Source organism: Bos taurus, chromosome 14 (genome assembly GCF_002263795.3).
Source record: "Bos taurus isolate L1 Dominette 01449 registration number 42190680 breed Hereford chromosome 14, ARS-UCD2.0, whole genome shotgun sequence".
NCBI lineage: Eukaryota > Metazoa > Chordata > Mammalia > Artiodactyla > Bovidae > Bos > Bos taurus.
Genome location: NC_037341.1, coordinates 21,979,947 through 21,991,542, shown reverse-complemented (window position 1 = coordinate 21,991,542; position 11,596 = coordinate 21,979,947). Strand labels below are relative to the sequence as shown.

Genomic DNA, 11,596 nt, shown 5'->3' with positions numbered 1-11,596 from the left:
GGGAGCTGAGATCCCACATGACACGCGGCCTGACTGTGTGCCACAACCAAGACCCAATGGAGCCAAAAAAGAAAAAAAATGAATTAAAAAAAACCCAAAGTCTCTAAAGAGACATTTCATGGTGAGGAGCAAAACTGAATACCATAGAAAAAGGTTCCTTTTTTTTTTTAGAAAAAGATCTTAACAGCAAACAGAGCCTACTTGAAGAGTTGCACATCACACTTAACAAAAACACCACCAGAGGTCAGAGGATAAAGGAATAACGTAAAAGTGGAAGAGAAAGAATAACTGATAAACTTAGAGGTGAACTCATTTTGAAGTGAGGGCAAAAGAAAACCACTTTGATACAGAAAGTTTATGAGAAAAAAGAACACTGAAAGAACCATGTTCTTTCAGAAAAAAAAAATGAATTAGAGGAAAGGAGATATGCAAAGAATGGGCAGAGTGATAAACATCTGGGTAACTCAACAAGCAATGGCTGCATGAATCTAACTAACTTGGGAGCTGAAACAGTTAAAAATGACCTATAAGTCAAGGAACGAGCAAGGAACATGTGAAAACCAAAATTAAAAATACAATACTATTTACCATTGCCCCAAAGAAGAAAGAATACCTAGGTGTATACCTAAGTAGGAATCAATGATGAAAAGATAATTTTAAAACTAAAATGAAATAAAGAGAAAGGGGCATGGTTCAAATTACTCTTTCGCCCAAAAACCTGAGCTAGAACAATACCTGACATCCTAGTATAGAGGAAACTTTTATGTGGTGAGTTTTGATTAGTGATGGTTAAATTGGGTGTGGGCTATGTCTGCAAACTGCACGAGATGGTAGTCCAGGGTATTAACTGCACAAAGATCTACGGAAGGAGCCTACACTCTTCTCCAGTATTGATTATTTCGATTTTCTACCTCGGTTTTGGGTTGTTAGTCATAACTTTTTACATTTCAACTTCCTCACTTATCTTCAGAGCAGGTGAGACGCCTTCATCAATTTCCTTGATGAGAACGTTACTGTCAACGATTATTCTACTATATTCAAGGTACAACGTCCAACATTCTGAGTCAGGAAACAAACAAGATTGGGTCCCCGTCCTCACGGCGTTTACAAACGACTTCAAAGAGTAAACTCTTACAACGGCCACATCCTTATGATACAACGATCTATTGAGGGGGATGGAGAATCCAATTTCCAGGCAGCGGTCGACGGCGGGGAAAATGCTGGGGTTCTCACCACGTTCCATCCTCCAAAGCCGCCGGGGCTGGGGGACCCCGGGCGGGGTGGGGGGGTCTCTGCGGGCGCCACGGCTAGTGGACGGGAGACCAGCAGACCTTGCGTGCCAGGCACCAGGGGACCGCGGTGGGAAGGGATGGGGCGGGGCCGCAGGGCGCGCGCGCGAAGCCTGGCGGCGCAGCCCGCCCACTTTCACGACAGCCGGCGAAGACTTGCAGCCTGGCGGGCCTGTAGCCCAGCTGGTCTCTGTCGATTGGTGACGCCTGCTCGGCGCGCGCCACTCGATTGGCTCTGCCTGCGGGGGAGGAGCGCCACCGCCTCTGCCCACCGCCGCCGCCGCCGCCGCCGCCGCAGCCGCCGCGGGCTCGGTCGGTGAGGAAGCGCCTGGGCACGGCCTGCTGAGGCGCCTAGCAGACGCCTGGGCTGGCCCGCCGCCCGCCAGCTTCGCGCACTTCCCGTCCCACACGGCCGGGAGCGGGGCAGGCCCGCCGGAGCCATGGAGGACGAGGTGATCCGCATTGCCAAGAAGATGGACAAGATGGTGCAGAAGAAGAACGCGGTGAGCGCGGCGGGCGGCGCGGGCCGGAGCGAGGCCGGGCGGCGGGCGGGGACCGGACGCGGGAGCCCGGCGGCCTGGTGGGGCTCGCGGCCCGCGCCGCCCGCCCTCCCTGTGCGACGCCGGCGAGGCCTCGTCCTGGGGCGGGAACCCTCAAGGGAGTCCTGGCCCGCGTCCTGGGGAGAAAGTCCCGGGGGAGGGGTCCTGTCCCGCGTCCTTGGTAGGGGAGGCCTGGGGGGCGAGTTCTGTTCCACGTCGCGGGGAGGGGGTCCCGGGGCGGGAGTCCTAACCTGCGTCCTTGGGAAGGGGTCTTGGGAGCGGTGTCGTGTCCCGCATCACGGAGAGGGGGATCCTGGGGAGGTGTCTTGTCCCGCATCCTGGGGAGGGCTTCCGCGGCGGGAGTCCTATCCCACGTTCTTGGGGGAGGGTTCTGGTGGAGTGGGGTTTTCCGGTCTTACATCTTGGGGAGGGGGTCACGGGACGGGAGGCCTATCCCGCGTCCTTGAGAGGGGTCTTGGGAGGGGTGTCCTGTCCCGCATCGCGGGGAAGGGGCCCTGGGTGGGGTCCTGGGGGGTGTCCTGTCCCACGTCCCGGGGAGGGGGTCCCGGGGCAGGAGTCCTATCCCGTGTTCTTGGCAGAGGGTTCTGGTAGCGGAGGGTGCCCTGTCCCACATCCCGGGCACAGGATTTCGGGGGTGGGGGGCTCCATCCCGCGGCCGAGGGCCCGCTCTGAGCGCCGAGGCCCCTGGGGCCGGTGCAGCCGGTTGAACTTCATCGAGGCGTTTTCACTATAAACTTGACCGTGGCCGAGCCTCGCTGGCTTAGCCCAAGAGTACAGACAACCCTCGCCGTTTGAAAAAATCCGTTCTGGTTTTCCGGGCTCGTTGGCTAAAAACGAAAAAACTTAGAACAGCGGTTTGTCATCTGTTTTAGACACAAAGCTGATAAAGCAAAACGTGAAATTCCCGAATCATTTTTTTTTTTTTGAAAAGGGCTAAACATGCCCTGGATTATCTCAACTGTCCTCCATGTTTGTTTAGCAATTAAAAAGGTAAACGATGCCAGTGTGTTTGGCAAGCTGCTAAACTTTTTTTTAAGTGGATCTTCTTAGGCAGTAGAGTGCAGAAGGGCTGTGTCTAAGGCACACACCCTGACGAGAGTGTGCTGCTTGGCGGGTTTGCACAAGTGTCGTGGCTGGGCCTCTCTGGGCGCTTTACTGTTGATGCCAGCAGCGTTTTCTGTCACTGATAACATGCTTATGTGGATGTGTTCTCTTGTGGTTTGTATGAGATGTCCCAGTTTCTGCATTTCTGTCCAACCTGCCTCTGCCACGTTCAGTCCCTTGCTTCAGAGCTGTCTGTTGTTCAGTCGCTCAGTCGTGTCTGCTCTTTGCAATCCCATGGACTTCAGCATGCCAGGCTTCCCTGTCCTTCACTGCAAAGCCGTCTTTTTTTCAGCTAAACTGAATTCTCAAACTAACTGGAGAGAGGAAAGGGGTGCTCTGGTTTGTATCGCACTTTAGAGAAAGCACTTTACAAAGCATCTGTGCAGCGGCATTTTGGGACTCCAGACACTGCTGTGCTGCATCCATTTTACAGAGTAAGAAACCAAGTCAGGTCAAGTAGTTCCCCAGCTTCCATGAAGTGTCCACCGGATTAAGCCAGGAGCTGAGTGTTCTGCTGGTCTGCATGCCAAAGCAGGAAGCAACCTTAAACACGGAATTCTTCAGGCTTCAAACTTAGTCTCTTCCTCTTTTCCTTTCACAGGTGCATTGCCTAGCATGTGATTTCATAGCCTGTTAATCTGCATTTGCAATTTTGGACTTTTAAAGTATTTCCTGTTTGTTTTCTGTTCTAGACAGTTGCTTTTGCTATTTGTTTTTTCTGTTGATACAGGCCATTCATTGCCTGATGCAAGTGATGAATTCTGGATATTTCATTGGCTGAACATTTCTGTTATTTTGCTTAAATTGGCAAGTTTTTTTCTCTGTCTAGGGAACCCTCAGTTCAGTTCAGTTGCTCAGTCATGCCCGACTCTTTGCAACCCCATGAATCGCAGCACGCCAGGCCTCCCTGTCTGTCACCAACTCCCAGAGTTCACTCAGACTCACATCCATCGAGTCGGTGATGCCATCCAGCCATCTCATCCTCTGTCGTCCCCTTCTCCTCCTGCCCCCAATCCCTCCCAGCATCAGGGTCTTTTCCAATGAGTCAGCTCTTCGCATCAGGTGGCCAAAGTATGGGACTTTCAGCTTCAGCATCAGTCCTTCAAATAGGGAACGCTAGACTCCCACAATAGAAGCGTAACCTAGGGGAAAAGGCTGTTAGTTAGATAATTTTTTTCTCTAACTTGGGCTATAATGTATCCTTTAATCATCTAGTGATGCTTGTGTTTGTTTCCTTGTAATAAATGTTTCCTAAAAATGAGGAATTTCGTAGTGAGCAAGTATTGAGAAGACGAGTTTATGCTTATCTGCAGTTCTCAAATTATAAAGACATAATGCGTCAACAGGAGAATGAGAAGTACCACAAATAAGCCTCAAGTCTCATTTTTCTTCTCAAATCTTCTATTTTTCTAGTAGTACAAAACTTATAAAAGCTTGCTTCCCCCGCCTCCCCCAGCTCCCCGCCAAAGAAAGGTAAAATTGACTGGCTCTTTTACTTTTTTCCTTCTCTCTTTTCCTGTCTGTGTTACAGAAATTCAGATAGGCAGATGAAATAGAGAAAGGGAAACGGTATAAATGACTCTCCCTCCCGGCCCACCAGCAGCCCATGAAAGCTTTTTAAGTTGTTCAGTAATTTAACAGAAGCTGTTCTGGGGAATTGTAGGATTATGATAGATTTGTTTCTCTTTTTCGTGTGTGTGGCTTCCAGATTTTCTCTACAAGCTATTTTTTATATTGTTTTTATACTATGAAAAAGTGAACTTTGCTGAAAAAATAATAGTTGTCCTCTGAATTGAAGTTTAAGTGCCATTGTTAGATAGTGCTTTACTATCATAAGTACAAATCATAGGTGTCACTTTTAAGTAATAATAAAAACAGCTTCCATTTATTGAGCTATTACTCTGAGCTAGGAATTCTTCTCAGTACCTACCTTATCTGATTTATTCCTTAGACAGTTTATTAGGCTAAGCCTTAATCTCTAGTCTAAAAATGAGGAAATTGGGCTTCCCTGTCGGTTCAGTGGCTAAGACTCCATGAGTTTGATCCCTTTGAGGGATCTAAGATCCTACATGCCATGCGGTGCAGCCAAAAAATAAATAAATAAAAATATATTAAAAAAAAATAAAAATGAGGAAATATTTAGGCTCTTGAGTGAATTCTCAAGTCTAATAGCTACCGAGTGGCCAAATGAAGATATGAATCTGAATCTGTTTTTCGTCAAAGCCAGTACCACTATGTTCAAGCATCTACCCCTCCAAGCATCTCTCTAGAAGATCTGGGTCTTGAACCTTGTCTGGGTACATTGGGCAACCAGGGTGTTGCTGTTGTGGGGCAGACAGGTTTCTCTAAATATACCCACAATATCCTGACCCTGGTGCTGCCCAGAATGTTGCCCTGTCTGTGCACTTGATCTTAAACAGGGCGCACTTGGAGGCCATGATGAATCACGTGAATTAGTTCTAAATTTTCAGATATTAGCAGTTTTTTACATAGATTTTCTTTTTCTTGCCATTTTTACTAAATGTCAGTAAGCAAGTCTGTCTCCTAATCTTGGTTCAAATTCTGACTCTTCTGAACTTTAGCTGTTAGGGTCTGAAATGTTTTTTTGGTAGTAAATTGGATACAATTTAGTAAAGATTAGATGAATATAAAACTCTTGGCAGTGCCTAGAATATGAAGGACTGATGCTGAAACTAAAACTGGAATACTTTGGCCACCTGATGCGAAGAGCTGACTCATTGGAAAAGACCCTGATGCTGGGAAAAATTGAAGGTTGGAGAAGAAGGGACAACAGGATGAGATGGTTGGATGGCATCACTGACTCAATGGACATGGGTTTGGGTAGACTCTGGGAGTTGGTGATGGACAGGGAGGCCCAGCATGCTGCAGTCCACAGGGTCTCAAAGAGTAGGACACGACTGAGCAACTGAACTGAACTGAAAAAAATCCTTTTATCTTTGTAAAGGATTTGTAACATTAGACTTAGAGGAATCAAGTGAGAACTTAGAATTTTCAAGTTTGTGGACACATTTAATGAGTGATGTTGAGATTTGTTTATTTTTTTCTTCACTGAAGGCTCAGGGCTGAGTAGAATTAAATTGCAAAGAGAGAAATTGAAATTAGATGTTAGAATCTCCTAGGTGCAGGGATACCTGAAATATGTACATTTCTAAGTCTTAATCTTACCTGGGTTGGGGAAAAAAAAAACTGTGGTTTCCATATCGGGGTTAGATTAATTAGCATAAATCCAAATTTAGAATGACTACACAATCTTTGTGCTGCGATTCATGGGGTCGCAAAGAGTCGGACACGACTGAGCGACTGAACTGAACACAATCTTTTATAACAGCTTTATATAGCTGTACAATACAGTTCACCCTTTAAAGTATACAGTTCAGTGGTTTTTAATATATTCTCAGATTTGTACAACTATCACCACTATCTAATTTTAGAACATTTTCATCACTCCGGATGGAAACTATCCATTAAATAGCCCCTTACATAGTCACCATATCTCCCCCCAACCACTAATCTACGTTCTTTCTCTCTTGATTTGCTTATTCTGAACTTTTCGTGTAAATGGAATCATACAATAAGTGGCCTTTTATTTCTTTCGCTTGGTGTTTTCCAAGTTCGTCTGTGTAACAGCATGTCAATACTATGTTCCTTTGTATTGAATAGCATCCCTTTATTTTGTTTATTTACTCATCGTTTGATGGACATTTGGGCATTTTCCACTTTTTTACTGTCATGAATAATCTAAGAACATTCTTGATCAAGTCTTGGTGTGGACATGTATTTTCATTTCTGTCGGGTATATGCATTTCTGTAGGCGTAGAACTGCCAGATCATCTGATAACTGTGTCTATGTAGCCTTTGGAGGAACTGCCAGATGGTTTTCCAAAGTTGAACTATTATTCTACATTCTCACCAGTAGCATGAGGGTTCAAATTTCACCACATCTTCATCAGTACTTGTTATTATGGCTTTTTGATTATAGCCTTTGTAGTGAGTATAAAGTGGTATCTCATTGTGGTGATTTGCATTTTTCTGATGACTACTGATGAACATTTTTCAGTACTTGGTGCACTGCATATTGGAGAAATGTCTGTTCAGATCCTTTACCCATTTTTTTGATTGAATACTTGTATTACTAAGTTGTGAGAGTTCTTTATATTCTGAATGCTGCTGCTGCTGCTAAGTCACTTCAGTCGTGTGTGACTCTGTGTGACCCCATAGATGGCAGCCCACGAGGCTCCCCTGTCCCTGGGATTCTCCAGGCAAGAACACTGGAGTAGGTTGCCATTTCTTTCTCCAATGCATGAAAGTGGAAAGTGAAAGTGAAGTCTCTCAGTCATGTCTGACTCTTCTCAACCCCATGGACTGCAGCCCACCAGGCTCCTCCGCCCATGGGATTTTCCAGGCAAGAGTACTGGAGTGGGGTGCCACTGCCTTCTCCATTATATTCTGAATACTAGACCCTTATCAGAGATAGGATTTGCATATATTGTCTCTCATTTTGTGGGCTGTTGTTTCACTCTCTTAATAGTGTCTTCTGAAAGATAAAACCTTTTGTTTTTCTGCCTACACTGTGTGACTTGCAGGATCTTAATTACCCAACCAAGGACTGAACCCAGGCCACTCCATGAAAGCACTGAATCTTAACCATTGAACCACCAGGGAATCCCCCAAAGCTTTTAATTTTTATAAAGTTGAATTTATGTATAAATTTTGTATCTTACCAACCATCTCTTATATGTCAGGCACTGTAATTTGATACTTCTTAGGTGTTCTATTACCTCATTTGATCATCCTAACTAAAGTTTAGTGTAATATGCTCATCTACACATGAAGAAGCTGAAGCTTGAAAAAGCAAAGTAACATGCCCAAGATCTGACAATTAAGAATTGACAGAGCCTGGATTTTAATCTAGATCTACCATATACATGTGTGCTCTTTGTGTTCTGTGTTGCTTCTTCCCTCTTCCTTGAACAGAAGGCCGTTTGGATCCTGTACAGTCTTGAATGTACTGGGTTCTCATCATACCATATTTTATAAAGCACTTCTCTCTGATGACAGGTAGTAGTACCAGGGCTGTAATAAAGTAGTCTGTAGCTGTTTATCTTTTAGCCAGTACTGTGAACTAAATTTGACTCTTGAAGTTGAGGCAGACTCTTTCTTTCTCTTGCATCATTGTCTGTAGGAGATGCTGCAATCAAATAGACTTGACCTTTAGAGGCAGGTGATGATTAGGGACTGTTTAGTAGTGCTGTTTGCTGGAGCTCACACAGAGCAGAACTGCCCCAAGGGTGGGGCTATAGAATGGACAGAGCAGTGACGTAGGCCAGGAAAGTGGGCTCTTGTCCCTTTTCAGTACCCATCAGTATCGCCTCGGGCAAATTACTTACCTTCTCTGAATTCAGGGTTTTGTTTTTTTTTCTTGTTTAATTGAAGGTTTGAAGTGGAGGCTCAAAGATTTCTGCTTATTTTTGGATTTCCTGAGGTCAAAAAGGGTTTCTGTTTTGCCCATTGCTGTGTCCTCAGCACAGCAGAGAGCTTGGCATGTGGTGTAGAAGGGTGTTTGTTAAGGGTGAGCATGTCATTTGACAGAACGGGGTAAATCTCACTTTTTCTGGTTAGTAAATCATGTGACCTTGTGCAAGTTTCTTAACTTTTCTGGGCTTTAATTTCCTCATCTGTAAAATGGGGATAATAGGATTCCTGCTTCCATGGGGTTCCTTGTAAAGAAGAAATGAGATACTGTATGCAGCGCTTGGCACATGGTAACCCTCAAAAAAGTTTTTGTCACTGAATTAACATATGATCGTCTCTTTTTTGCCCTTTTCATCCATCCAGATCATCATATTAATAGTTGTTTATTTCCTAAAGAACCTTGATTGAAATACACATCTTATTTCATTAGAACACACTGTAATTCTGAGAAAGGTCTTACTTTTATCCGATAAGTGTTATTTAACTTTTCCTTCCTTCCATAGCCTATATCTCTAACCCCAGTCTCACCAAAGAGATCCGAGTGAAAAAGGAGAGTGTGATGAAATTAATGCAAATCTTTTGCTTCCTTCTGCTTGAAAAACAGCTTAGACCTTAAGCCACATTGCTGATGTGTTAGAAGAGTCAACTTTATATGCAGCCCAGCTTTATGTAAGAGACCCTGCTTTTTAAGGGACTCTTAGAATTGTGATTATCTTCACTTTTAATTGATCTTAGGTCAGAAATTGTTCAAAAAGACCACAGAGATGTGAGTAGAAGAAAAATATCTCTGGTAGATAAGGATACAGGCAAACAGTCTTGTAATCAAAACCTTCAGAGTCTTTAACATATTTGAGAATTCCAAATTTTCCAGGTTTATAAAGATATTGGTATAGTACAAACATCACATATTTCATAGTATCTTCAGTGGGAGCTGGGCAGTTCCCGGTAATCAGACATAGGCATTTCTATAGTGAAATGTAACATTCACACATTAAGTAGGATAAATAGAACTAAATAGCTGTGTACATTTGTTGAGATTAGATGTTACTGCCAAATGAGTTTATTGAAAATCTATGGGAGATCTTTTGGTTTTTAAAGGATTTTGGTTTGGGGATTTGCAGATACAGGATTGAAGACACTTGCTCACAAAAATGGCATGCATGTAAAAATTCTTGATTAACAATAAATTTAAAGTCAGTGTTTTATTTTTTAACAACTCTAATGTTTTACTATTTTTAGTTGCCTCTAAATAAAAATAAATTATAGAATTTATGATCAGGAGGAATCTCTTAAGAGGTGGATCCTTAAAATCCTTTATAATGACCTATTTCATAATTTCTATTGAACTTGTTTTTAGCTAGGAGGTTCTGGGTTAAATTAAAAGGATGCATCTGTTGCCAGAAGAAAATTTAATACTGTTTTATTGTTCAGGGCCACATCTGTCAACTTTAAATGTAAGAATTATCTGGCTAGAAACCTTTGCTTGATTTTAAACTTAAAAAATACAGTGATACCATGAGGTTCCATGCTTGTTCCATGCTCTGGGCTTTCTGTTTTCCTAGGGTGTGGTGTGTTTCACTGGTTCATGGAGTGCCTAGTTTTCATATTTTAACATTTCAGAAAGCAGAATGAGTTACACATGTTGCTGGCCAGATGGATGTTGAGATGTACTTTCACAGACAGAACATCCAGCCCAGCATCAACATTGTGGAGCAGGTGTCAATGACTTGGAAGGAAATCTGAGAGTAGTGGGGTGCTCTTGGCCCCGCAAGAAACCAGTGGGAGAAGAGCAGTGGGGTAAAGGCAGCAGGCTTACACACCCAGAGCCCACCCTGGTGCCTGCAGAGAGCTGATGGCTCAGAGCTCAGAGCTCTTTTATAGATTGTTTTGTGAAATGTTGTGTTACTAGTGTTTTGACACAGCTTTTTGTGGGCTAAAATCAGATATTATGGAATCTGAGTCAATAGGCAATTCATAAGTGTTAGACTCTGAAAAATAGTTTTAGAACCACCACTTTAGCCAGTTTTGATTACACTTTTCTATATGTAAAAGGTAATATGACAAAAATTCCAAGTCTAAAGGAACTGCAAAAGTAAAAAGAAGTGATAAGAAAAGTTTATGATAGTTTAATAGTTTTTTAATTAGTGGTGTGTAGAATAATAATCTGTCCAAATATAGTACATTAGGTCACTGTTAGACTAAATGATATATGATTAATTAAGTTAAATGTATTAAGATGAACTGAACAGAACTGAACTGAAATGTGGTCAGTTGAATGAGTATCATGTTGGAACGTTGGCCACAAGCTGTAGGTGGCACTGTTGCTTCTCATGTAATCCCAGCCCCCTTAGCTGCAGTGCTAAGTCTCATCGTCATCAGCTGCATGGAAGCCTTTGATTCTAGATGGGAATCAGAGCCTTGGCAGAAGATGGGCCTGCGAGCTTAACAGAGACCTCACTTCTGGATTTCCTTTCAGAGTTTGCTTCTTACCATGCAAGAACCAGGTAGACAGCAGTGTCCTTGAGTCTGAGCTGTGAGGTGCAGAGGCATGGTGAGAATTCTAGAGAAGCGGTGCCCCCACCACCAGCACTCTCCCACTCCTGCTTCCATAGCTAATTGCCCTGCATGGAAGTCTGGGGGTATTGTACCACCACAGTGAGAAACATTGCACATTTCAAGTTGGGACACACAAACAAATACTACTGAAAGTAAACTTTCACACGACAACACGTAGGTGCTGGTTATAACCCAATAAATGGATTTTATGATCCTCTAGTGAGTTGCAGCCTGTTTGGAAAACTCTTTGCTCTTTCTTTTTTTCCTCTTTCATCTATGTATCTGTATCTCTATATACCATTCTCCTCACATGAATAAATGACTCTCAGTGAACTGTGGATAGGAAAATATACATTTAAATCTCTGGTTACTCTTTGCTTTACTCTCTGGAGAATTTAGTTTGAAATTATTTTATTTTATAGGCTGGAGCATTGGATTTACTGAAGGAGCTTAAGAATATTCCCATGACCCTGGAACTATTACAGGTATGTGCTAACATATGTCATAATTTTTGAATAGGTAATTGTCATAAAATACTGAAACATCTTCAATACCAATATAAGTTTTTTGTATTTTCCTTTTGTAGTGTAAAAC

General features: G+C 43.3%; 1 protein-coding gene across 4 annotated transcripts in view; it reads left to right on the top strand.

The window, feature by feature from the left end:
* Nucleotides 1-1,512: 1,512 nt before the first annotated feature.
* The window catches only part of TCEA1 (transcription elongation factor A1), a 29,000-nt gene continuing 18,916 nt past the window's right edge, over nucleotides 1,513-11,596 (top strand). For 3 of the 4 annotated variants that reach the window (XM_025001453.2, XM_025001452.2, XM_025001451.2), the window contains exons 1-2: nucleotides 1,513-1,792; nucleotides 11,425-11,487. In XM_025001453.2, coding sequence (XP_024857221.1) covers nucleotides 1,730-1,792; nucleotides 11,425-11,487 — 126 coding nt within the window. In that variant the 5' untranslated portion in view covers nucleotides 1,513-1,729. 4 annotated transcript variants of the gene reach the window in all.